A 27,510-nucleotide genomic window follows, 5' to 3' on the forward strand; every position below is an offset into this window, starting at 1 on the left:
GTGGATGGGTCTTTCAGCATGACAATGACCCAAACATACTGCCGAGGCAACAAAGGTGTGGCTCAAGAAGCACATTAAGATCATTGAGTGGCCTAGTCAGTCACCAGACCTTGAGTTGCCAAGAGACATCCAAAAGAAACCTTAAGAATTTTGAGAAGATCTTTAACCACTTTCAGACCGGACCATTTTGCTGGTAAATGACCAGAGGTCTTTTTACAATTTGGCACTGTGCTGCTTTAACTGGTAATTGCGCAGTCATGCAATGTTGTACCCAAACAAAATTTGCGTCCTTTTCTTCCCACAAATAGAGCTTTCTTTTGATGGTATTTGATTGCCTCTGCGATTTTTATTTTTTGCAATATAAATGGAAAAAGACCGCAAATTTTGAAAAAAAATGATATTTTCTACTTTTTGTTATTAGAAAAATCCAATAAACTCAATTTTAGTCATACATTTAGGCCAAAATGTATTCAGCCACATGTCTTTGGTAAAAAAAAGTCAATAACTGTATATTTATTGGTTTGCGCAAAAGTTGTCACATCTACAAACTAAGGTACGTTTTCTGGAATTTACGCAGCTTTTAGTTTACGACTGCCTATCTCATTTCTTGAGGTGCTAAAATGGCAGGGCAGTACAAAACCCCCCCAAATGACCCCATTTTGGAAAGTAGACCCCCTAAGGAAATTGATAAGTGGCATGTTGAGCCCATTGAATATTTTATTTTTTTGCCTCAAGCGATTGAATAATGACAAAAAAAATTTTTTATTTTTTTTTTACACAAAGTTGTCACTAAATGATATATTGCTCACACATGCTATGGGCATATGTGAAATGACACCCCAAAATAAATTCTGCTGCTTCTCCTGAGTACAGGGATACCACATGTGTGGGATTTTTTGGGAGCCTAGCCGCGTACGGGGCCCCGAAAACCAAGAACCGCCTTCAGGTTTTCTAAGGGCGTAAATATTTGACTTCACTCCTCACTACCTATTACAGTTTTGAAGGCCATAAAATGTCAAGATGGCACAAAACCCCCACAAATGACCCCATTTTAGAAAGTAGACACCCCAAGCTATTTGCTGAGAGGCATGTTGAGTCCATGGAATATTTTATATTTTGCCACAAGTTGCGGGAAAATTACAAACTTTAATTTTTTTTTTTTTTTTCACAAAGTTGTCACTAAATGATATATTGCTCACACATGCCATGGGCATATGTGAAATGACACCCCAAAATAAATTCTGCTGCTTCTCCTGAGTACGGGGATACCACATGTGTGGGATTTTTTGGGAGCCTAGCCGCGTACGGGGCCCCGAAAGCCAAGAACCGCCTTCAGGTTTTCTAAGGGCGTAAATATTTGACTTCACTCCTCACTACCTATTACAGTTTTGAAGGCCATAAAATGCCAAGATGGCACAAAACCCCCACAAATGACCCCATTTTAGAAAGTAGACACCCCAAGCTATTTGCTGAGAGGCATGTTGAGTCCATGGAATATTTTATATTTTGCCACAAGTTGCGGGAAAATTACAAACTTTTTTTTTTTTATTTATTTTTTTCACAAAGTTGTCACTAAATGATATATTGCTCACGCATGCCATGGGCATATGTGAAATGACACCCCAAAATAAATTCTGCTGCTTCTCCTGAGTACGGGGATACCACATATGTGGGACTTTTTGGGAGCCTAGCCGCGTACGGGGCCCCGAAAACCAAGCACCGCCTTCAAACTTTCTAAGGGCGTTACAGTTTTGAAGGCCATAAAATGCCAAGATGGCACAAACGCCCCCCAAATGACCCCATTTTGGAAAGTAGACACCCCTAAATTTAGGGGTACACTAGTGAGACTAGGTAATAAATGGCGGGTGCCCTGAAACTATAAAAAAATAACTAACCAACCAGCGTCACCTGTAACCGTTATATGGTGATCACTGGTGAAAGGGTTAACTAGGGGGCAATCAGGGGGCTTTATGCGGTAGTATATGGGGGTCCCTGGCGCTATAAAAAGCTGCAGCGAACCTAAATACCTACCTGCCTAACTAGCGTCACCTGTGACACTAATACAGCGATCAGAAAAACGATCGCTTATTAGGCTGGGTTCACACTGGAGCGATGCAGGAACGCCACAAATCCGCGGCGGGTTCCCGCATCGCATGCCTCCCGGCAGCAGTTCACACTGCCCTATGCGAACTGCTGGGAGTGTCAGTGAAATGTTAATGACACCCCCAGATCAGTTCGCATATCGCAGTGCGATCTGCAAACTCGGATCGCATGGTGTGAACACCCATGCGATCCGATTCTGCTGCGGACCAAAAAAAGGGTCCCGTGCGAGTTTGCGGCGGGTGCGGCGGGTGCGACACGAATTCAGCCATACTATCTGTATGGCTGAACTCGAATCGCACAGAGATCGGATGTGATTTGCACTGCAGTGCGGTGCGAATCACATCCGTTCTCATAAACCGCTGCAATGTGAACCCAGCCTTAGTGACACTGGCGACGGGGGTGATCACGGGGTTAAACCTTTATTGGGGGGGTTAGGGGGGTACCTTAGAACTAAAGGGGGCTAACCCTAACTGCCCTAACAGTTATTACAGTCACAAATGACACCCGCCGGGTGATCAGGGGGTTAAACCTTTATTAGGTAATAAATGGCGGGTGCCCTGAAACTATAAAAAAATAACTAACCAACCAGCGTCACCTGTAACAGTTATATGGTGATCACTGGTGAAAGGGTTAACTAGGGGGCAATCGGGGGGCTTTATGCGGTAGTATATGGGGGTCCCTGGCGCTATAAAAAGTTGCGGCGAACCTAAATACCTACCTGCCTAACTAGCGTCACCTGTGACACTAATACAGTGATCAGAAAAATGATCGCTTATTAGGCTGGGTTCACACTGGAGCGATGCGGGAACGCCACGAATCCGCGGCGGATTCCCGCATCGCATGCCTCCCGGCGGCAGTTCACACTGCCCTATGCGAACTGCTGGGAGTGTCAGTGAAATGTTAATGACACCCCCAGATCAGTTCGCATATCGCAGTGCGATCTGCAAACTCGGATCGCATGGTGTGAACACCCATGCGATCCGATTCTGCTGCGGACCAAAAAAAGGGTCCCGTGCGAATTTGCGGCGGGTGCGGCGCGAATTCAGCCATACTATCTGTATGGCTGAACTCGAATCGCACAGAGATCGGATGTGATTTGCACTGCAGTGCGGTGCGAATCACATTCGTTCTCATAAACCGCTGCAATGTGAACCCAGCCTTAGTGACACTGACGACGGGGGGTGATCACGGGGTTAAACATTTATTGGGGGGGTTAGGGGGGCACATTAGAACTAAAGGGGGCTAACCCTAACTGCCCTAACAGTTATTACAGTCACAAATGACACCAATGCAAAAAAAAAAAATTGGTGTCACTGTGACTGGGGGGGGCAGGGGTAATTGGGGGGGTGATCGGGGGGTAAAGGGGGGGTGTGAGTGTGCCTGGCATGTTCTACTGTACGTGTGGTGTGTTGGTGCAACTCACCGATCCTCTCTCCTCGGTGCCGGAACAAAAAATACCGACACGGAGGAGAGATTACATCACTTCCTCTCCTGTGAGGAGAGGAAGTGATGTCACGGAGCATTTCTATTCGTCGGGAGCGATCGCGAGGGGGTGGCCATGAATGAATGGCCGCCCCCTCATCCCGGATCGCTCCCGAACGAATGCCGACCGCCGCAGGCACCGGGGGGGGGCCCATCGGGCCCCCCACCCGCGGGAAGACAGGGACTTATATATACGCCCATATGCCTGCCCGTGCCATTCTGCCGACGTATATCGTCGTGCGGCGGTTGGCAAGTGGTTAAAAGCGAGTGGACCAAAATCTCTCCTGAGATGCATGCAAAACTGGTCACCAACTACAAGAAATCGCTTACCTCTGTGCTTGCCAACAAGGGTTTCTCCACTAAGTCATGTTTTGCTTGGGGATCAATTACCTATTTTACTCACTGAACTGCAAATTGATTTATAGCATTTGTTTTATGTGTGTGTTGTGGATTTTTTGTTGATCTTCTGTCTTTATCATTTAAAATACATCTGTGATAAAAATGATAGACCCTTCATTTCTTTGGCAAACTTTCTTTGGGCAAACTTACAAAATCTGCAGGGGATCAAAAAATTACTTGCCCCACCTTTTTTTTTTTTTTTTAATCAGCTAGTTTGAAGTTGCTACTGTCAGACAGTGAGTTATTGCATAAAGAGATAGTAGGGTTTCCATAACCTATTGAATCTTTAAAATGTGCATATATTGTCGCTTGCTATTTGCTATTTAATATGTCCTGCAGTTGTAGTCTGTTGTGGGATATTAAAGAATTCATGCTCGGAAAGCTTTTTTTAGTTCTCATCATATCCCTAAAGAATCCAAACCATGTAGTATTAATTTATTGTACATGTACAATTCAAGACCTGCTTTTATACTGAGAGACTTTTTTGTAATTTTTGTTAAAAGCTGAAGCCATAAATGCAAGTGGTACAATAGCAGTTCCATATCACCTTTTCCAGTCTTATTCAGAAGATTTGTATGTTGAAGGACTGCCAGAAGGCATTCCATTCAGAAGGCCATCAACATATGGAATTCCACGCCTCGAAAGGATACTGCTGGCACGGGAAAGAATCCATTATATCATCAAAAAGTATGTCTTAATAAAAAAAAAAGAATAAATACTTTCTAAAAGAAGTGTACAGGTGTTTTTCCAACACATGCAAAAAAAAAAAAGAAAAAAAAAAAAGAGAGATCTGCTTATTATGTAAATAATCTGTTGATATTTCAGAAATATTTGTTTCTATGATAAGGTGTAATTATAAAGTATATGTACTTATTGACAAACCTATTTGCTCAGTACAATTTCAGGCTCCATTTCCTGCTGTGCTATACTGCTGCTTCTTACAGTTCAAGTCTATGACTTGGCCTACTAATAGAAAACAATGCAATCTGGCAGGTTCGTAGGTTAAAGCTTAGTACACACTGGCTAAATGTCGGGTGACATTGACCAGTTCGGTAAACATCTGACATTCAGCCTGTGTGTATAGCATCTGGTCCGACAGAAACCTGAAAACCAGCAGCTGACCGCCACCCCATCAGCTCTCTCAGCCAATGACTCAGAGCGCTGAATGGCGGGTTCTGGCGGGGGTGGCCGCCCCCCTGTCAGAATACAATAGAACAGCTGGGGAGATCGCTGTACTAACATCAGATTGTTAATACAGTGGCTCCGACCGGAGCTGTAAGTTCTTTTACGTTCAACCCAGCGGGTTGAATGAAAAACCTAGTGGTGTGTACTAGGCTTTCCAAATGTGTAACAACCGCTTTAGTACCAGCCTGTAGTACCCCTTCATTACCAGGCCATTTTTTCAGATACCAGTGCTTTGGTAGTCTGACAGTTACAGTTATCAAGTCGTACAACACTCTACCCTAATAAATGTTATTTTTTTTAGATTAGTTTTCTTGTGGTGGTATTTAATAATACAATAGAAAAGGAAACCAAGACCGAACTTTTTGGTGTTGAAAGGGTTTTTAAGAAATCTCTATAGTCGGTGAAAATTAATGAACCTTTCCCCCCCCCCCCATGTTGTGGCCTCATAAGGTTCAGGAGGGGGCGCCCCCCTTTTTTCCTACCGGACTGCATGCTCAAATAAGGGTCTGTCATGGATTTCAGGGAGGGCCCCACGCTATTTTATTTTTTTTCTTCATTTTTAATTGCCGCTGACAGCTGATGAGTCATCCTTAGTGAATTGACCCCCGGTCACATAAACTTTGTAGCATTATGCATATAATATATTTTTTAGGGAATTCTGCTCTCCCTATACTTATTGTTTTACGATTTTTATTTATGCCACAGGGTTTGAATTTAAAGCTTAACTTCAGCTACATAAAACGAATCAAAGTTGCCTCCCTTTGGAGACCAGCAAGAAGAGGAGCTTTGATTATAATTATTATTTTTTTTTTATTATTGCGGTCAGTTAGATTTTAAACTTGTACCCTGTACTACTGGGCAATAGACAAACAAGTGATAAGATTTTTGTCTTGCTCAATACGACACTATTCTTTTAAAATGTACTGAAATCTAGAATTCACATTGAAGTCTTTTTCATTTCTCTCTAGACCTGAACTTCTGAACACTACAAAAGAATCCTTGGCAGTTGACAAATTAAACACAGGAGGTACCTGAACCTATTTCGATGATAATTTCCATATCAATTGAGACCGCTCTTTTCAATCCTATTCAGAAAAGAGTATTCATTCTTAAAGTGGTTGTAAGGAGAGAAAGGGGTGAGGTCAGCTTCCGGCTCCATGTCTGAATGGACACAGGGAGCTTCGGCTCTGCTCGGGTACCCCCATAGCCAGCTGCTTGCTGTAGGGGCACTCAACAGGAGGGAGGGTCCAGGAGTGTCAAAGAGGGACCCGAGAAGAGGAGGATCTGGGCTGCTGTGTGCAAAAACACTGCACAGAGCCGGTAAGTATAACATGTTGTTTTTATCGGGGGAAAAAATTGACTTTACTATCACTTTAAGGAACAATCAATCAGAAATGCTCTAGTTTTAATTTTTAGATTGAATGATTGGGTGCAACCTAAAAACTAAACTCTAGTTTGAAAAAATATATATATATTCAAGTATATACTCTTAACTCAAAAAAAGTACTTTCCATTGCTCTCAGCCTTCTCCAAGTCTCCAGGTTCTTTTTTTTCTGCTGCCACTCGACTTCCTGTCACATGAGTCCGTTTTTTTTTTTTTTTTTTTTTTAGCTAGTGGGTTGAACTAACTGACCCAATTCATCCACAAATTTGATTTAGATGTGGGATTCCTCCCTGCTGTGCCATTGAATTCTGACAGCGGGACTCCCCTGCTATCAGAATACACTATGCAGTCGATAAGCTGTGAGTGCTGATTGAATGGAAACTCTCCACCAGGACTTTTCTATTGATCAATGATTTAAAGGATAAATAAGACCAAAGCTCTTTTAGCCCTACTTTTCTTATCTTACATCAGGGGACACAGAGCCGTAGTACTTACTATGTGGGTTATATCGGCTTATCAGGTGCTGGACACTGGTATGCCCCTTAAGGCGTGAACTTCCCCCATATAACCCCTCCCACTACTGAGAGTCCTCAGTTTTTTTGCCAGTGTCTAAGGTGTTGGGCAGGTGTAAGGATGTGTGTACTGAGCTCCACGGGCAGTAATGCTTTGATGTGAGCCAGCCATCCTGACCATATCGGTTCTGATGTCTCCATAATGGACTAAATGAACGGTACCCGGGCCTCGTCATTCGAAGACGCAAGGTTTTGCTTGCGAATGCTTTTAAGCTGGGCCCTGGGATCCAGTACTTTTTGGTAGTAAAGCCAATAAAAGTTTACTGGCAGGGTCTTCTCGCAGGTCCAGGATTGCGGGATTACCTTAGTGTACCCCTGTTCCTGAAGGTTTTCTTTCAAGGTCCAAGAGCCTACCATGAAGGGCGAAGATTGGGCTTTTTATCTCTGATAAAGCCGTGCGGCGGAAAGGTAGGGGAGATTTTCTGCAAGGAATCGCTCCTTCCATGTATTTATGTTGTCATGTCATGTCTGTGTCACCACTGGAGGCTGTATTGAGCACTCACCATTCTGACGCTGGAAACGGCAGAAGTTTTCTCTCGCCTCTCCGTTCAAGCCAGTTCAGGCCCTCCGGTATGAAGGGGGGTCTGATCACTTCCTGGGCCCCCAGAGTGGCGGTTTTTGTTCCTTTGGATGCCAGCCCAGTGACTCTTTTTTTTTTTCTTTTCTTTAAAATAAAAGAAAGAAAAAGTTTTGTGTTTGGGGCAAATCACGGCCGTTTTACCCCCCCCCCCCGCCACCGGCCGCCATGTTGCCAGCACTTATACACTTCCCTAGTTGAAAGGGGAAGGGGGGGCCGTTTTTGCATGTGGTGGCGTGGCTAAACTGCATCAGACGCCGGCCACACGTGGAGGAAGTATTTGAAGCTACACAGGCAGAGCTGCAGTCTGGCGGTGGAGGGACAGAGCAGAGTGGTTGCTGGTCAGGTTTGGTGACACAGGCATCTCCCTTTTGATTGACAACATTGTACTGTATAGCTAGGACTAATAGCAGTTATTGTAGTGTACTATAGCCTAGCAAGTGTAACATTCTTTTGATGGTAGTGCCTCTGCTTTGTACTGTAAGCTATGAGTGGCAAGGGGGCCAGGAACTCCTCTAAGGGTTCTAGGGGGTCACAACAAACTAAGACCCTGTCTAAAAGAATGTCGTCCTCTTCGGGGAGTGTTGTGGCCGGTCAGATTGAGCCGTCGGGGAAAGCTGTTATTGCAGTCGCTCAAGGCGCTTCAGCCCCTGAGTATGTCACGTGAAGTGTTGTCCTCTACCAATGCTGGCTTAGAGAAAAAGCTTGATGCAATTTTATCCCTTCAGAGCGGGGTTAAAAACAGTATATCCCCTTCAAGTGCTCAACATCCTCAAGATCCAAGAAAGCTTATGTACGCAGAGTGGGAGCACCCGGATAAGCAGTTTTATCCTCCTAAGAGGTTTGCCAAACTGTATCCTATGGAAGAGGATTTCTATAAGAAATGGGGGATTCCAGTGGTTGATGCTGCGATTACCTCTGTAAATAAGAATCTCACATGTCCGGTTGATAATGCACTCATGTTGAAGGACTCAGCAGATAAGAAGCTGGAGCACCTTTCTAAGAACCAGATGGCTTTAGCAGGTTCAGCAGTGCAGCTGGTTCTGGTCGCAAGGGGTGTATCCCAGGCCATTAAGGAGCAATTTGAGGAGATGCTTACATTTTTACCTGTTGAACAGGTTCAGCAGTATGCTCATTTAGCAGACGCACTGTGTTTCACAGTAGATTTCACGTCTGATGTTGGGACTAGTGCATTCTCGCAGAGTTCTTTGGCTTAAGAGTTGGTCAGCCGAAGCACCTTGTAAGAAGCTCCTAGCCAGTTTCCCTTTTCATGGTGAACTGCTATTCGGAGAAGATTTGGATAAATACTTACAAAAGATTTCCAATGGCAGAAGCTCTCTGTTGCCAGTAAAGAAGAAATTTAGACTCTTCTCATTTAAGCGGGCCTCTTCTCCTGTATCAGGGACATCAGCCTCTAGGCAGTCTCGACAGCCTCAGCTGTCAGGTTCAAGGGGGAAACCCCAGAGACAGTACCAAGGTCAGAAAAGATCTTGGGGAAAGAAGCCCACCAAGCAGAGTACTAAAGCCTCCTTATGAAGGGGTGCCCCCGCTCGCTCAGGTGGGGGGGAGGCTCCTGCAATTTTCAAAGATCTGGCAGGAGCAATGTCAGGACAAATGGGTGGCTTCTGTGGTGTCTCTAGGTTACAAACTACAGTTCCGAGTTTTTCCATCTCCCCGGTTTCTAAGGACAAAGGTTCCCAAGGACCCAGAAAAGAAGGCTCTCCTAGCACTGGACCATCTGCTAGCCAAGGCAGTCATATCAGAGGTTCCCTTAGAGGAACAGGGCACAGGTTTTTATTTAAACCTCTTCACGGCCCCGAACCCAAATGGGGAAGCAAGACCTATTTTAGATCTCAAAGATCTAAATCGGCACTTGTGCATCCGATCCTTCCGCATAGAATCAATTCGGTCTGTAGTAGCCATCCTCCAAGGAGGAGAATTTTTGGCTTCAATCGATATCAAAGATGCCTATCTTCATGTGCCAATATTTCCCGCTCACCAGAGGTTTCTACGCTTCAAAGTAGAAAACCGTCACTTTCAGTTCGTGGCCCTGCCATTCGGTCTAGCCACAGCTCCTCCAGTATTCACAAAGATTCTGGCTCCTGCTTTAGCCAGGTTAAGGGCTCAGGGCATAATGGTCCTAGCCTATTTGGACGACCTACTCTTAGTAGATCATTCGGTTTCCGGATTAGACCACGGTCTGGTGACAACGATAAACTACCTGGAATCTCTAGGCTGGGTTCTCAACCTAGAAAATTTGTCCTTGAGGCAATCAAGGAGAGTACAGTACCTGGGACTAATCATGGATACCAGGCAGGGAAACGTATTTCTACCTCCAAAGAAAATCAGTTGCATTGTAGAACTAATTCACCTCATCAAGGCAAAGAAAAAGCCTTCAATTCGGTTGTGCATGAGATTATTGGGGAAGATGGGGGCCTCCTTCGAGGCCGTCCCTTACACACAGTTTCATTCAAGATTGCTACAAAGTGCAATCCTGTCAGCCTGGAACAAAAAGGTTCAGGGCTTAGATTTTCAGATTCAGCTTGCTCCTGAAGTACGTCAGAGCCTAAATTGGTGGCTGATGTCCAGCAACCTTCAAAAGGGAAGGACATTTCTGCCTTCCACCTGGAAGTTAGTAACCGGAAATGCCAGTCTTTCAGGCTGGGGAGCGGTCCTGGAAGAAGATTCTGTCCAGGGAAGGTGGTCCAGGTTGGAAAGGACTTTGCCTATCAATATTTTGGAAATTCGGGCAATCCATCTGGCTTTAAGAGCCTCGACGGCCAGACAAAAGGGCTGTCCTCTCAGGATTCAGTCTGACAACGCCACGGCTATGGCTTACATCAATCACCCGGGGGGCACAAGGAGTCGTGCAGCCCAGAGAGAGATGAATCACGTTTTGTCTTAGGCAGAACACAACGTTCCTTTATCATCGGCAGTGTTCATTCCCGGGATAGAGAATTGGCAGGTGGACTACTTGAGCCGCTAACAACTGCTTCCAGGAGAGTGGTCTCTTCACCCCGACATCTTTCTTGCAATATGTCAGAGATGGGGTACTCCGGATGTGGAACTGTTCGCGTCCAGATTCAACAACAAAGTCGACAACTGTGTCAAGGACAAGGGATCCTCTAGCTTGCGGAACAGATGCATTAGTCTTCCCATGGTATCAGTTTTATCTGATCTATGCATTTCCTCCAGTTCTGCTAGTTCTGTGTCGTCTTTGCAGGATCAGGCAGGAACAAAGGGTGGTGTTTCTTGCGGCCCCAGCATGGCCCAGAAGGCCTTGGTTCGCCAAGATCATAAGGATGGCAGTAAGAGTTCCCTGGGCTCTGCCATTACGGCCGGACCTTCTTTCGCAGGGTCCGGTATTCCATCTTACCTTACAGATGCTAAATTTGACAGTCTGGCTATTGAGACCCACATCCTAAGGGGTCGTGGGTTATCTCCTTCAGTCATATCTACCTTGATTAATGCCAGGAAGCCAGCTTCCAGGATCATCTACTATAGAGTCTGGAAGGTATATGTTGCCTAGTGCGGATCCAGGGGTTTGAACCCCAGGAAATATGTTATAGGTAGAATTCTTGAATTCCTACAGATGGGATTAGAGATGAATCTGGCCTTGAATACCATCAAGGGCCAGATCTCGGCCTTATCAGTGTTCTTTCAGGGGCCTTAAGCTTCTCACTCTTTAGTGCGTAGCTTTGTGCAGGGGGTAACACAGATCAGTCCTCCAATCAAGACACCCCTAAATCCTTGGGATTTGAACTTCGTCCTGTCAGCTTTACAAAAGCAGCCTTTTGAACCTTTACGGGAGATTCCCTTGGTTCTGTTGACCAGAAAGATAGATAGTATTTCTGGTTGCCATTTCTTCTGCCAGAAGAGTTTCTGAACTAGCGGCTCTATCTTGTAAGAAGCCATCCATATCTGATTATGCATAAGGATGAGGTGGTTTTACGCCCTCATCCTGAATTCCTGCCAAAGGTAGTGACAGGGTTTCACTTAAACCAAGATATTGTTCTTCCTTCATTCTTCCTAGAGTCTCAATCTAGGAAAGAGAGGGTGCTACATTCCCTTGATGTAGTAAGGGCGGTCAGAGTGTATTTAAAATTGACCGCTCAGGTTCGTAAGACAGATATTTTGTTTATTCTGCCGGATGGTCTAAAGAAAGGACAGGCAGCATCTAGATCCACTATTTGTCAAGTCATTGTGCATGCTTATGGTTTAAAGAGGAAGATTCCTCCTTTTCATATTAAGGCACACTCTACCAGGGCGATTAGTACCTCCTGGGTGGTGCATCATCAGGCTTCTGCGGTTTAGATCTGTAAAGCCACGACATGGTAAAATCGATGTTAGGGGTCAGGAGGATTCTGCTTTTGGGCGCAGCGTACTACAGGCTGCAGTATAAGTTCCCTGACTTCCTTTTTTTGTTGCGTCGCCCCCCCTTCAGTTGCCATTGCTATGGGACATCCCACGTAGTAAGTACTACGGCTCTGTGTCCCCTGATGTAAGAAAAGAAAATAGGATTTTTAAAACCGCTTACCTGTAAAATCCTTTTCTTTGCTGTACATCAGGGGACACAGAGGTCCCTCCCTTCTTCTTCTACACTTTGATTGCTTGGCTACAAAACTGAGGACACCCAGTAGTGGGAGGGTTATATGTAGGAAGTTCACGTCTTAAGGGGCATGCCAGTGTCCAGCACCTGATAAGCCGATATAACCCACGTAGTAGGTACTATGGCTCTGTGTCCCCTGATGTACATCAAAGAAAAGGATTTTACAGGTAAGCTGTTTTAAACATCCTATTTTTCTGTGGCCCACAGGAATGTACTTAGTTCTGCACTCTTTTGATCCAGCTAACAGCAGGCTAAAAACCACTGTCTGCTAATGTCACAGAGCCAGTCCAGGCTATGCAGGGATCTCAACAATGTCAGGATCCTGAGAGCCTGAGCCAAGCCTCTCCTGCCCCCTGCACAGCCTGGCACTCCAGTAAATGCAGGGGCAAAGCACTGAGCAGTGATTGACAGTCACTTCTCTGTTCTCAGAGTGAACACGAGAACTGAGTGAACAGTGCTGGTTGATCATTCAATTCTAGATGTAGACTCGGCAGGGGACAGCTGCAGCATCGGCTTAATGCTGCAGCCATCTAGGTGAGAATGAATGAATGTTTGTTTTTATATTTTTTTTATTCCTGCACTTCTCTTTTAATTACATTTCCGAGTTGTTAACAAAAACTGTAAAAATATGAATGTTCTTGTTTTTTATTTTCCCATTAGTGAAAGAAGAGTGGTATACAAGAATTACAAAATTAAGGAAAATAGTTGACCAGCTGTTCAGTAAAAAGTTTGGTAAGGGTAATTATTTTAACTCAATAATTTTGTATAAGGCATTTATTTCGCTACTTTTATTTGAAGTATAGCAAACCCCTTTGTTTGTATGGTCCTACTTACTTTTTAAGATTGATTTTCACATGTTATTGGTACCAGTTAAAAACTGAATATGCTTAAATTCATGAAAGCATTCATAAAACACTCCGAAAATAATTTTCCAAAATCAAGTGAGTTTGATTTTTTTCCTGTCCACACAGGTCTTCACATACAGTCTTCATTCATGTATACTGCTCCCTATGGAAGGATTGGACACAAAAAGCTGGTCTGTGATCACTCCGTATATGTAGAGCAGACACAGACAAAGCCCACTCTGCACTATGGGCCCTCTGATTTGATCTGCCCAGATGGAAAGGGACAGATTGCCTTTCTGTTTTTTTTTTTTTTTTTAGCAGATCAGATTGGAGTTACAGTAGGTATAAATGGACACCATCCGTTTGGACCTTCCCTGCACCTCTCTGGTGCGGCAGATGTAATTTGGGCTAGACCCATGATGTGAAAGGGACCTAAGGCTTTATTCACACTGATTCACTACAGTTTACCCACACTGATGGTGCTGCGCAGTGCATCTGTGGCTTTCCTGAGGATTAGCTGCACTTTGCCATAGACATCTATTATGTCCTGCAGGTCGCACTTTCTGAAAGCACACCAAACCCACAGGTAATAACAAAATTCTATGGCTCAGTGCGAATGATTTTGAAAGAAGCCCAGTAACTATTGCAGAACAGATGTGCCAATTTATATATACACTGTGTTTTTAAAAAACTTACCTTTTAATGTGTTTTCCATTCAAGTATCAATGGCTGTTGCTGTCTCTGGCTTCATTTACAACATTGATGCTCTGGGATGGCAGATTGGGAACCGGTGATCTGGGCTTGCCAACCTGCCATTCCAGAGCAGGAGGTCTCGGGACACATCAGAAGGCTCCATGGGCCACTGGTTGGGCACCCCAAGTGGATTATCCCATGCTGTCATTTCACTGACCCTTGCCTGCTTCCAAATGTCTGGTTTTCATGAGTACTTGGGGTCTCAACTCCTACCCTCAGCCTGTATATTGCTTAGCTGCATTGCAGATGAAAAATGTCAGATTCTGGTTACAGGGGAACAGTCCCATTTGTATTGGGTGCCCCTAGCTCACTTTCTGATAATTTGGTTGGTTGGGGTTGTGGATTGTTTGCAAAGTACCTACTGATGGTGCCAACATCTGCAGCCTGGATTCGTCTCTCCTCTACTGTCTACTGCTAGGTTCTCCCTTATTCGTAGTCCTCCTTGACCCTGTTGGGTGTAGCTGGGTCCTCTGCTCCCTGCTGAGGCTTTTGCTAAGGTCATGGAAGCTTTTATGGCTCAAATAACTAGTTTATTTGGATCACAGAGGTCTTACATGTGCTTCCATGCCCTTTCAATCTGATTGTGCATCTGATTTCCGCTCCCCCTGTGGATCATTCTGAAACAGTTTGGGGAAACTGTTAAATTGATGAGTTTAGTTCAATAAAAAAAGGGGGGAAAATAGGGGACATGGGGGACATTGTGACTTTATATGAAATACACCACTCAGGTAGGCCAAGACATTAAATATAGTATACACAGTGTTCAGTGAGAATAATGGGCATAGAGAAATATTTTCTAAGTATTTAATTAAATCAATAAGTATGATACAAAGTAGGTAAAACATAATTAGTACATCATAGTAAAATTGATAGCATAATAAACAATGTATCACATGATAAAATTGATGTCAGCAGTACACCCAAAATAAACAAACATGATGAACATATTATAATAAAAAATAAATTAATGTCTCAACCCTTTAACAAAACCCATGGTATGGACATGGATACTGTGATATGGCATCAAATATAAAAGCTTGACGCGTTTCGTGGATTTGTATCCACTCATCAGGAGAAGCTGATTTGGAATATCTATAATAAATTGTATATAAATAATTAATGATAATTTAGTACAGGAAGAGAGGAAACACCTATGATCCTACCGCTCTAACCTGTAGGTATATGGTATAATGATAAACAGGTAAATAATAAAAATAATTCTGGTAAGATGCATCGGGGGATGAACCACTATCCCCCAGGGAGCTAAAACAGTGACGAAAGCGGCAGCAGGATAAGGCCATACAAGGAACAAAAATGAAAGAACTGTGCAAACGAGATCCCCCTTCCAACGCTGTAATATTGAATGTAAACTATAGGGGTATACTGTAATAAATATTAGTGTGTGTGTATATATATATATATATATATATATATATATATAATATAGTAAGCATATGGGTAATATAGTAAAGACTAAAGGAAGGGGGAATAGAAAAAAAAGAAACTGGGTATGTGATAAGGTGCAGTGTGGACAACCTCCTAGTGTAAAGGAGACTAGAAGTGAAATGCAAAAGAGAAAACAATCCCCAGAAAAAACAATGGTGAAATTACCTATACTAAAAGTAGACATAGTGAGATGAAAGTGCCGTCATGAAACAAATGTAGGATCCCTGGATGCGTGATGGAAAAGAAGCTAGCCTGCCAGCCATCGATAGTCAACACCAACATCATGCAGTATCGTGCTCTGAGAGAGGAGGCGACCACACACAGGTAGGACATCCGCCTATATGTAGGCACCTAGACCTCCCTCCGTTTAGCACGCAGATGGTCCAATTAAATGAGTTAAGTTCCACTTTAAAGACCCAACTGAACTGTTTTCACTTTCAGGTCCTGTCTTGCACCTGAATGGCTGTGATTTTACTGTGTCAGACAATGTCTGACTTGGGGGAATCTTTTAAATGGGATCCAGCAACCACCATGTTGCTGCTTGTTGTGGAGCAGGTGTGGAACTGAATTTCAGCTGCATTGGCTTACTGAAAGCCTCCTTTCTGGTTTCTCGCAGGAGTCTCTTGTTGGTGCATATGCATAGGGCAATTTGTCTTAAGTCTCAAACGGTGGAACTGTTTTGTAATAGAAATTTGATTTGTGTCCCCTTCAGTGGACAGCACCTCTTTGAACCAGCCATAGATACTCTTTTAATAAGGATGTTACCTGTGGTAGGAGTAGGCTCTTTGGGTCAAACCTTTCAATCCAGAACAAGTCCCAGTCCAACTCCTCACTCCCTATTATCTGTATATCTTGATATGCAACGTATGGTTATCGCTGAATATGCAAATAATTGACGCAAGTTTTTCTTTTGTTTATTGGGTTGTAAAAAATGTTTATCATATACATAGCACCGTACATCTGTCCTGTATAAACCTTTTGTATGAAACTACAAAAACCTTTTGTTTCACACATTTGCAATTCTTAGTTTGGAGATGCAGAACAGTAGACAATTGGCAGACAAATTTCCTCAGCCGGCAGCATCTTGACCCGGAGGAGTGGTTGCGAAACCTATAGGTGTTCCAGTGCGAATGTCTTGATTGGTGGGGATGCCAGATTCAGCACGGAACTGGACAGATTTGTAAATGGCAGGGGTCTCCAAACTATGGCCCTTCAGTTGTTCAGGAACTTCAATTCCAATCGTGCTTAGTCAATTATTTGAATGTCAGAGTTTCTCTTTCGTTCATTGACGGACACAGCACTTAAATCTTGACCTTAGGGTTATATCGCCACCTTCAGAAGAAGACTAGGCAGAACATAGCACCGCCCAGGGGCAGTCCTACTGACTTTAACCCCTCACTCTGCTTCCAACAGCTCAGTTTTGTTTCTGCCTAGTCTAGAAGAAGGACCTGGCTCCCTGTGGGGACCAATGGTCCTTGGAATGTTTTCTTTTTTGCTGCTTTTGGTTCCTATGATCTAAAGTCAACAGCCGGGCTGGGTGACAAGCTGGATAATATAGATCCTGATAGTCTCCCCAGCCTGGTCATCGAGCGCGTGCAGACCTTAGCTACGAGCTGGGTCGGCCACGACATACCCCGTTCTGGTCCAGGCGCGGCCGGTGAGCTATATGCTCCGGGTCACACATATGACCGGGCTACTGCTGTCCGAGTCACAGTGTGCCATGGCTGACCGCCACCCCACCACTCCTCCCCATGCTAAGGGGCTGCTGTGTGACTGGGTTTAGGGGGTGCGGGGCATGTACCTAGCCGGGGTTCCTCTGGGCGGTCTCTGGGTCCTGGCAGGGGGCTGCGGTTGGTGGTTTTTTCCCCCCCATTTTTGTGCCTTTTTTGGGTGTCTGTGTGTTGCCATGTGGGGACACTGGTCACCGCGGGAACCGTGGCCTTTTTCCTGTAGCCAGCCATTTTCTTGTAAACGTAGTCGTTTTCCTGGAGTCCGGCGGTCATTTTCAGGTGCTTTTTGCTGAGGCGTAGCCTCAGGTTGTTTTGCTCTAACGCTGGGTGGCTGGTTTAGACTGGTGCATCATGAAAAACGTACACAGGACACCTCGTGGCAGCCAGAGGGGAGAGCTGACGGCATCCGCACAGCACCTGGGTCAGTGTGAAGATTCCTGCGGGGGGGCCCTCAGTCTGTGGCAGCTAGGAGGGTGGACATTTGCTATTGCTTGCCTTAGGTCCCTAAGGGTGACAGGCGAGCGTGGGTCAGTATTTGTGTCAGAAGCTGGCGCGTCTTCTCCAGGCACCCCTATTTTTGCAACCAGTTCCCCTGTATTTGCGGTGCCTATGGACGCTCTGTCGGCGGTCCTGGAATCATTTGTTGCCAGGGTGGAAGCGGCGTGCAGGTGCAAGGGGGATAAAAAATGCCCCCTCCTCCCCCCGTCTTCTGGGGAGAGCTCTGATTCAGACTCGGGTCCCGCTGTGGCAGGCGGCCCCTGTTCTGATGTTTCAGAGGATGCGGACCAGAACCATTCGGACAGTGAGGAAGACTCCGTGTCCGGTTTAGCGCAGGAGAAAGCGCAAGTAGGAGCACATCGGTGCAGGATACCTTAAAGATAGAGGATACAGCGGGGGCATCTGAGGAGGTGTCGGCCCCCTTTTGGGTCCCACAAGCCGGCCCGCACTGCAAAGGTGTTTCCGTATTTAACTTATTTTGATACGTTTATTTACAAGGAGGTGGGGAAGCCCGCAGCAGGCCTTTTCAGTCCCAAGATGAATGGGGATGGGTTACCCCTTTGAGGAGAGTTTGGGGTCAGCATTGCGGCCGGTGTTGGCCAGGGCCCTGGTGTCACAAATACTTACTGAATGGGCTAAGTTGTTGCACCACAAGTTGGGGAAGGAACAGGTTTCCCCAGTCTGCGTGGAACTGGCAGACCAGTTGGTGCACGGCCTTAAGTATGTCTGTGATGCGGCCCTGGATATGGCCCCTTTGCTTTGTAGAGCCTCACTATCGGCGGTGGTGCTGCGTCGCTTGATATGGCTTAAATCAGGGGTTGACAAATTTGCTTGGAATCTAGGAGCCAGCTAAAAAAGTTAGGAGCCAGGTCCGTGACGGCGATCTGGACCGGTCCCTGGCCTGACATGGAGACCAGTGAGGGGAAGATAGCGCCCCCAGCCCCCACCTGTCTCCAAGTCCATTGCCCATAGCTCTTAGAGGGACATTTTATTTGTTTTATTTTTTTCAAATGACGATTTTTTTTTAAATTGCATTTTAGTGTAAATATGAGATGTGAGGTCTCTCTGACCCCAGATCTCATATATAAGAGGACCCGTCATGCGTTTTTCTATTACAAGGGATTTTTACATTCCTTGTAATAGGAATAAAAGTGACACACTTTTTTTTAAAAGAACAGTGAAAAAAATAAAAGTTAAAATAAAGAAAAAAATAATAATTTTTAAACGCGCCCTGTCCCGCCAAGCTTGCGTGCAGAAGCGAACGCATATATGAAAGCGATGTTCAAACCACACATGTGAGGTATCGCTGTGATCGGAAGAGTGAAAGCAATAATTCTAGGCCTAGGCCTTCTCTGTAACTCAAAACGTGCAACCTGTAGAATTTTTTAAACGTTGCCTATGGAGATTTTAAAGGGTAAAAGTTTGTCGCCATTCCATGAGCGGGCGCAATTTTGAAGCATGACATGTTAGGTATCAATTTACTCGGCGTAACATTATCTTTCACAATATAAAAAAAAATTGGGCTGACTTTACTGTTGTCTTATTTTTTTTATTAAATATATTATTTTTCCCCAAAAAAAGTGCGCTTGTAAGCCCGCTGTGCAAATATGGTGTGACAGACATTATTGCAACGACCACCATTTTACTCTCTAGGGTGTTAGAATAAAAAAAAAAAGTGTGTGTGTGTATATATATATATATATATATATATATATATATATATATATATGTGTGTGTATGTATATATATATATATATGTGTGTGTGTGTGTGTGTGTGTGTGTGTATATGTTTAGGTGTTCTAAGTAAATGGAAGGAGATATCTCCATTAGCATTGCTGGTTGTAATTCCAACGGCCACCACAAGAGGGCGCCAGATTCCAGAAGGAATAGGATCACAGAAGGGAATAGGATCACAGAAGGCCTCAAAGCCGGGGGCTCAATTACCGGCCGCCGGCGGCGCGGCCCGACGCAATCACGCCCGGGGGGGTCCACGGAGACAGGAGACCCCAGCTGTGCTGCCCCAGGCGCCAGGTCGCTAATTCTAGTCGCCAATGCGACCTGGCGCCTGGGTTTTGTCGAGCCCTGGCTTAAATGCTGGTCTGGGGACCAGGCATCTAAGAAAGCGCTGGTGAATTTGTCGTTCCAAGGTGAGAGGCTATTTGGAGCCTCGCTGGATGACATTAATAAGAATGTTACTGGGGGAAAGAGTACTTTGCTCCCACAGTCCAGAAAGGGTAAGACACCTCACCGCAGGCAGGGGCCCTCCTTTTCCGCTCAGAAGCGGCTTTTTCATCATCCCAGGTCGGCAGGTAAGCGTTCCCAGTCCGACAAGGTGCCCGCTGAGGGACAAAAGCGTCCCTGGTTTCACAAGCCGAACAAACCTGCAAGCAAATCTATTGCCGCATGAAGATTTGCCCCCCCCCCCCCCAGCTTTCAGGTGGGTGGTCGCCTTTGGGAGTTTGCAGTCCGGTGGACCTCTCTCCTTTCCGACCAGTGGATTTGCAAACTGGTTTCATCAGGCTACAAGATAGAGTTTCTGTCTTGTCCGCCAAACATTTTTTCCTTCCAACCTTCATCTTCTTCCAGCTCGTCGGGAGGCCCTGTTTGGGGCAGGACAGGACTTACTACTGCGTGGGCTGATAGTACCTGTACCGACATCGGAAAGGTTTAAGGTGTTCTACTCCAATATGTTTGTAGTCCCGAAAAAGGAAGGGGTCTATCCGGTCCTGGATCTCAAGGCCCTCAATTGCTTCGTAAAGGTGGAAGGTTCAGGATGGAATTTGTTCATTCTGTGGTCGCTGCACTTCAAGGGGATTTCTTGCCGACTTTGGACATCAAGGATGCATACTTGACCCCATATGCATCAGACACGAGAGGTTTCTGCTATCTGCAGTCGGGGATGAGCGCTACCAACTTGTAGCTCTTCCCTTTGACCTAGCAACGGCGCCAAGGGTCTTCACCAAGGTGCTGGCATTGCAGAGACAACGAGGGATCGCAATCGTGGGTCACCTGGACGACCTCCTCCTGAGAGCAGCTTCTGCCTCAGAATTAAGGGAGGATGTGGCGATCACCATACAGACTCTCAGGGAGTTTGGTTGGGTGTGGAACCTCCAGAAGTCGGTGTTGGTGATGACTCAACGCCTGGAATACTTAGGGTTGATTCTGGACTCCTCAGAGGCGAGAGTCTTTCTCCCTTCGGAAAAGCTGCAGGCTCTTCAAACTGCGTTGCAGTTATTGATGTCCCGCAGGTGGTCGTCGCTGCTTTTTTGCATGTGAGTTCTGGGTCTCTTGGTAGTCAATTTCGAGACTGTACCATATGCTCAATTCCACACACGAGTCTTGCAGAAAGAGATCCTGTCCAAATGGGGCAAATCTCCGACATCCCTCGATTGTCATATTCAGGTAAGCCAGCTAGTCAGGGCTTTGCTTCTCTGGTGCCTGAGGTCGCTGACCCTTTTGGTTCAGGAAGTCATTCCTTCCTCTTCATTGGACGGTGATCACGACGGATGTCAGCCTGACCGGCCCAGGGTCGCTGGACGCAGGAAGAATCTCGCCTGCCGATCAATGTGCTGGAGCTGCAGGCGATCAGGCGGTGCCTATCCACATGGTCGCAGAGGCTGCAGGGGCATCCAGTCAGGATCCAGTCAGGCAACGCCAAGGCGGTGGAGTTTGTCAATCGTCAAGGAGAGACAAGCATCTCAGCTGCATCGCTGGAGGTCTCTCACGTCCTACAGAGGGCAGAGCGGCGCGTGTCAGCTCTGTCACCCGTATAAATTCCGGGTGTAGAAAACTGGTAGGCGGACTGGTCAAAAGATCCCTGGGCGGACGCGTCAGACACATTGGTGGCTCCATGGGGGCATTATCGGCTGATTTATGCCTTTCCTCCGCTCAGACTCCTCCCTCGTCTGTTACGCAGAGTGGAGGCCGAGGGGATTCTGGTGATTCTGATTGCCCGAGATTGGCCTCAACGTCCTTGGTAAACCGACCTAGTACGAATGGTGGCGGATATTCCTTGGCAGCTGCCGCTGCAGGAGGACGTGCTGTCGTGAGGTATTTCTTCCTGCTGTACAGTCGCTGGTTTTAACCGCATGGCTTTTGAAAGCCAGGTGCTGAGGGACAGAGGACTGTCGGCTTTGGTAATTTCCACTATGCTGAGGAAGTCTTATCATTGCACCTGGAGGGCCTACATCTCCATGTGTGAGGAGATGGCTTGGCGTCCGCGTACATAGTTTCCAGGATCCTGCTGTTTTTGCAGCGAAGAGTGGATCAGAAACTTGCATTGAGCACCATTAAGTGGCAGGTATCAGCTTTGGCTGTCTTTTTTTCAGTGACTGTTGGCAACTCACTCATTGGTGCGTACGTTTGTTCTGGGGGTTCGGCACGTGGCTCCTCCGGTAGTACCACCACTGCCCCCGTGGGATTTAAATCTGGTGCTCTCGGTGCTTCAGAAACCGCCATTTGAAAACATTAGGGAGATGCCCTTATTGACACTTTCAAAAATTAGTCTTTCTAGTGGCTATTACATCTGCAAGGCGGGTTTCTGAGTTGGCGGCCTTGTCATGCAAGTCTCCTTACTTGGTTCTTCACAAGGATAAGGCGGTGCTGCGTCCGCAGCCTTCTTTTCTTCCGCAGGTTGTTTCGGCTTTTCATCTGAATGAGGACATTGTGCTCCCGATTTTATGTCCTCGGCTGTCGCATTCCAAGGAGGTTGCTTTACATTCTTTGGATGTGGTCCAGGCTCTGCGGATGTATCTGTCTGCTACGGCTCTTTTCCAGAGATCGGACTCGGTTTGTATCGGTGGCTGGTCCGAAGAAGGGCCCGACGGTCTCGTCGGCCACCATTTCTCAGTGGATCAGACAGATCGTGGTTCAGGCTTATGCCATAAGGGGGCGGGCGCTGTGTTGTTTTTTATGTGTTCTGCCTAGTCCTCTCCTGAAGGTGGCGATAAAACCCTCAGGTCAAGATTTAAGTGCTGTATCCATCAATGAACATTAGAGAAAAGGATTTTATGGTGAGTACAAAAATCCTATTTTTACAATGCCTCATAGGAAGTGTAGTTCCACAACAGCTGGAGGGCCATAGTTTGGAGATGCCTGCTCTATGGGATCTGTAATCCCTGATCTATGCTTTTCCTCCCCTGAAACTTCTTTCATGCCGATTTCGCCACCTTGCGTCTTAAACACTGGTTTTAATTGCATGACTGTTGAACCTAGGTTCTCAGGGACATGGGCAATTCATTCTGATTCCTAGGATACTCAAAGATTAAAGCGGGAGTCCGCCGGGACTCCGCGTTTTTTTTTTTTTTTTTTTTTAAAGCCAGCAGCTACAAATACTGCAGCTGCTGACTTTTAAAATAGTGACACTTACCTGTCCAGCGCGCCCGCGATGTCGGCACCCGAAGCCGATCTCTCGATCGTCTCTCTCGGGTGCTGCCACCGCCATCTTGGGTATGGGAATCAGGAAGTGGAGCCTTTCGGCTTAATTTCCTGGTTCCCTACTGCGCATGCGCGAGTCGCGCTGCGCAATAAGGATGGACCCGCTGCCTCTGGGATCTGTGTATTTCCCAGCAGGCAGCGGGGGACTTTCGGAAAGGGGCGTAATCTACGCCCCTTTTCCGCAGAGAGCTATCCTGGAAGTGGGTGCAGATACCTGTACTGTACAGGTACCTGCACCCCCTCCCCCCTGAAAGGTGCCAATTGTGGCGCTGGAGGGGGGGAGGGTTCCGATGAGCGGAAGGTCCACTTTAGGGTGGACTTACGCTTTAAGTTCACATCCCACAAGATCATCAGACATGAAGGGGTTACTTCATTTGATCTGGTGGCTTTCACCTCAGGAGTTTCTCCTCTTTCTGTTTGTTTTAGAGACTGTTGGCCTCCCAGTCTTTTATTAATACCTTTTTGTGCAGGGGTGTCTTATGTGATATTTACCTCCCCCAACCCCTGGGGTGGTGGTGTTAGGGCTTAGGACTTCCTTCTTGTATAATGTTGTCTACGCCAGGGCTTGACAAATTTGCTTGGAATCTAGAAGCCAGCTAAAAAAGTTTGGAGCCAGGTCGGTAACGGTGATCCGGACCTGTCCCTGGCCTGACATGGAGACGAGTGAGGGGAAGATAGCGCAGCCCCCCCCCCCCTCCCCCCCTGTCTCCAAGTCATTGCCCATAGCTCTTAGAGGGACATTTTATTTATACATTTTTTTCAAATGACAATTTTTTTTTTTAAATTGCATTTTAGTGTAAATATGAGATCTGAGGTCTCTCTGACCCCCGATCTCATATTTAAGAGGACTTGTCATGCTTTTTCTATTACAAGGGATTTTTACATTCCTTGTAATAAGAATAAAAGTGACACCAATTTTTTTTTTTAAAAGAACAGTGAAAAAATAAAAATAAAAAAGTTTAAAATAAGAAAGAAATTTTTTTTTTTTAAACGCGCCCTGTCCCGCCTGCATATGAAAACGGTGTTCACACACATAGGAGGTATCGCCGTGATCGGTAGAGCGAAAGCAATAATTCTAGCCCTGGACCTCCTCTGTAACTCAAAACATGCAACCTATAGAATTTTTTTAAACGTCGCCTATGGAGATTTTAAAGGGTAAAAGTTTGTCGCCATTCCATGAGCGGGTGCAATTTTGAAGCGTGACATGTTGGGTATCAATTTACTCGGCGTAACATTATCTTTCACAATATAAAAAAATAATTGGGCTAACTTTACTGTTGTCTTATTTTTTTATTAAATAATTTATTTTTCACAAAAAAAGTGCGCTTGTAAGTCTGCTGCGCAAATACGGTGTGACAGACCGTATTGCAACAACCACCATTTTATTCTCTAGGGTGTTAGAATAAAAAATATATATAATGTTTAGGGGGTTCTAAATAAAGGGAATGAGATAGGCAGGTAATAGAAAAACAGGCAGAGAAAGCTCCATTAACATTGCTGGTTGTCATGCCAACGGCCACCACAAGAGGGCGCCAGATTCCAGAAGGAATCATAGGACCGCAGAAGGCCTCAAAGCCGCGGCCTCAATTACCGGCCGCCGGCGGAACGGCCCGACGCGATCACGCTGGGGGGGGTCCACGGGGACATTATACCCCCAGCTGTGCTGCCCCAGGCGCCAGGTCGCTATTTCTAGTCGCAAATGCGACCTGGCGCCCGGGTTTTGTCGAGCCCTGGTCTACGCCTTTCTCCTTAAAGGGGTTGGTTGTAAAGGTAAATGTTTTTTCACCTTAATGCATTCTATGCATTAAGGTGAAGAAACATCTGACAGTGCCTGCGCCCCCAGCCCCCCGTTTTACTTACCTCACCCCTCGAAAGTCCCGCGCTCGTCCCCCGACGTCCTTTCCACCGTTCAGCCTGGCCGCTGATTGGCTGTAGTGGATGGATGGAAAGCAGCGCAGCCATTGGCTCGCGCTGCTGTCAATCACATCCACTGATGCGGAGCGCCGGGGGGCGGGGCCGTGTGATACAGCGAGCGGCTATAGCCGTCGGCTGTATCACGGGAGCGCGCCCGCAGATGCTTCTCACCGTGCGAGGGAGCTCGCATGAACGTGAGAAGCACCTGCAGGAGGAAGCCGAGACAGCCGCCGAGGGACCCCAGAAGACCAGGTTCGGGGCCACTCTGTGCAAAACGAGCTGCACAGTGGAGGTAAGTATAACATGTTTGTTATTTAAAAAAATAAATAAAATCACTTTACAATCCCTTTAACTTGGATATTGTTCTTCCATCCCTTTAGATGAACCAGAGCCATACAAAGGAAAATTGTCTTTCTGTCTGGATGTGGTTCAGGCTGTACAAATCTATTTGTCAGCCACTGTTTATTTCGGAAAGACTCATTCCTTTTTTGTCACTCTAGGTGGACTCTGGAAAAGCTGGTCTCTTGTTCTACCTTTTCTAGGCTGTTCATCACTTTTAAGGCTTCTAGTACTGTATTAACCTCCCTGGAAGTATGATTATTTCAGATTTTTGATGCTCAAAGCGGTACAATGTTTTGCATGGAAATATGGCGGTTTATATTGTAGGCTTGTAATTCTTAGGAATAACACACTTAAATCTGTCCAAACAAGAGTATAGTAGACAGCCCAGGTATGATAAAGTTTGAAACACGAAATCATAAATGATAATATAATAAATAACTATAAATAATTTTAACAAATTATATAATAAAAATTAATAATGTAATCAAATCAAAAACGCTAAAATTTGCTCAGTTGCAGAATTGTCGCTGTCATTACTTTCAGTGTTTGATGAAGAATTTCCCCACAAATCACTATCGCTCAATTCTGCAAGTGATTCTAATTTATTATCGCTGTTTTCTAGCTGGTCTAAAACCGCTTTTTTAATGTAAAGGGACGGTTTTGGTTGCTATGGACAATCTCCAGTTTCCAGGCAGAATGAACAGTATTTATAATATAAAACTGCATGCAGGGCAACCGGACAAACCACTAGGGACAAAAAGGTTGTGAAATTATTTGATACAGTAATGTAATCTGTAAGATTACAGTGTACTGTATTTATAGTGTGTGTTTCACTTTTTGAATTTGGCGCTGTGCTCCGTCCTCGTGCGTCGCAACACTCGCTCTGTGATACATCGAGCGGAGGACACGACTCGCACACAGAGCGGGGAGGATATCACAAGATCCTAGGGACAAGGTAAGTAACTGTACCTGGATCCTGCGATGTGATCCCGAGTGTGGCCCGGGGTTACCGCTTTTGGTACTGAAAATCCACCCCTAGTCACACTCGCGAATACCATCAGGGAAGTTAAGGAAGTTTCGCCTTTTTTGCATTTTTTTTAGCCCCGTTAGCAATTGTGATCTTTGTTGCCCACTCCTCAGTTGGACTGCTTTTGGACATTCCAAAGGCTTAGGGCTTCCAATGACCCGAAATGCAGGAAAAAGAAAATTGGATTTTTGTACTTGTCGTAAAATTCTTTAAGTCCGTTGAGGGACACAGGTCCCACCTTCTTTGTTTATAATCGTGCCTGCCTACAAAACTGAGGCATGATGGTAGTGGAAGGAGTTATACCCTGGGCTGGCCAACTTCTTTTTGGTTTGCTTTAGAGCTGCAACTAATGATTAATTTGTCTGTCGACTAATCTATCGATTATTTTTTCGATTAGATAACGACTATCCGATTATTTTTTTTTTTTTAATGAATCTAGTGTGTTCTTTTTGTGATTTAGATAATAATCCTTTGGATAACTTTACAAAAAAATGATACGTACAACTTCTAAATATAGTATTTCAACTTTTATTAAAATTTTCCAAAAAGTACTTCAATGTGGTAAAGTTTTTACAGTATAAAAAAGTGCCAAAAATAAAATGTAAACAACACTTTAGCATCAGGCATGAATAATGGCATTGCCATTAATTCAGAGCCAGAAGCATTAAAAAATGCCATATAAAAATGCTACAAAAGCACTGCTGCTCTGCACTGCTGCTCAACACTGTGTACAAAACACATGAAAGACATAATATACAAAAATAAAGTGCCCAAAAATAAAAAGGTAATGCTGTAGGGCATGAGGCATGAAAATGCCATATAAATTCTGCCTAAAACTTTGCAAAAGATGCATTCTGAAGGCATTGTGTGTTAACTCTACTACTCAACCACACATAATGCTTTTAGAATGCATCTTTTGCAAAGTGTTAGGCCGCGTACACACGCGGGGACTGTTCGCCCAACTTTGTCCGCTGAACAGTGTTTCGGCGGACAGTCGGCTCGTGTGTGGGCTTTCAGCGGACAGTTTCAGCGAACAGTCCGCTGAACAAGGTTTTTCGGAAATTCCGTAAAACTGTCCGCTGAAACTTTGTTTCAGCGAACAGTCCCCTCGTGTGTAGGCTTGTTCGTCAAACTAAGTTCCGCGCATGCTCAGAAAGGATTTACACGCCGAAAGTTATAATGCAGTGTATAGGACATTGTATTTTCC

General features: G+C 45.4%; 1 protein-coding gene across 6 annotated transcripts in view; it reads left to right on the forward strand.

Moving 5' to 3' along the window:
* GTF2I (general transcription factor IIi) overlaps positions 1 to 27,510 on the forward strand; it is a 164,791-nt gene that overhangs the window by 78,101 nt on the left and 59,180 nt on the right. For all 6 annotated transcript variants that reach the window (XM_077482377.1, XM_077482378.1, XM_077482373.1 and 3 more), the window contains 3 exons: positions 4,488 to 4,671; positions 6,138 to 6,196; positions 12,972 to 13,043. In XM_077482377.1, the coding sequence (XP_077338503.1) occupies positions 4,488 to 4,671; positions 6,138 to 6,196; positions 12,972 to 13,043 (315 nt within the window). The remainder of the gene's footprint in view (positions 1 to 4,487; positions 4,672 to 6,137; positions 6,197 to 12,971; positions 13,044 to 27,510) is intronic.

The sequence above is a fragment of the Lithobates pipiens genome, unplaced genomic scaffold, assembly GCF_037356315.1.
Source record: "Lithobates pipiens isolate NorthernLeopardFrog02 unplaced genomic scaffold, aLitPip1_a1.2 Scaffold_16, whole genome shotgun sequence".
Classification (NCBI taxonomy): domain Eukaryota; kingdom Metazoa; phylum Chordata; class Amphibia; order Anura; family Ranidae; genus Lithobates; species Lithobates pipiens.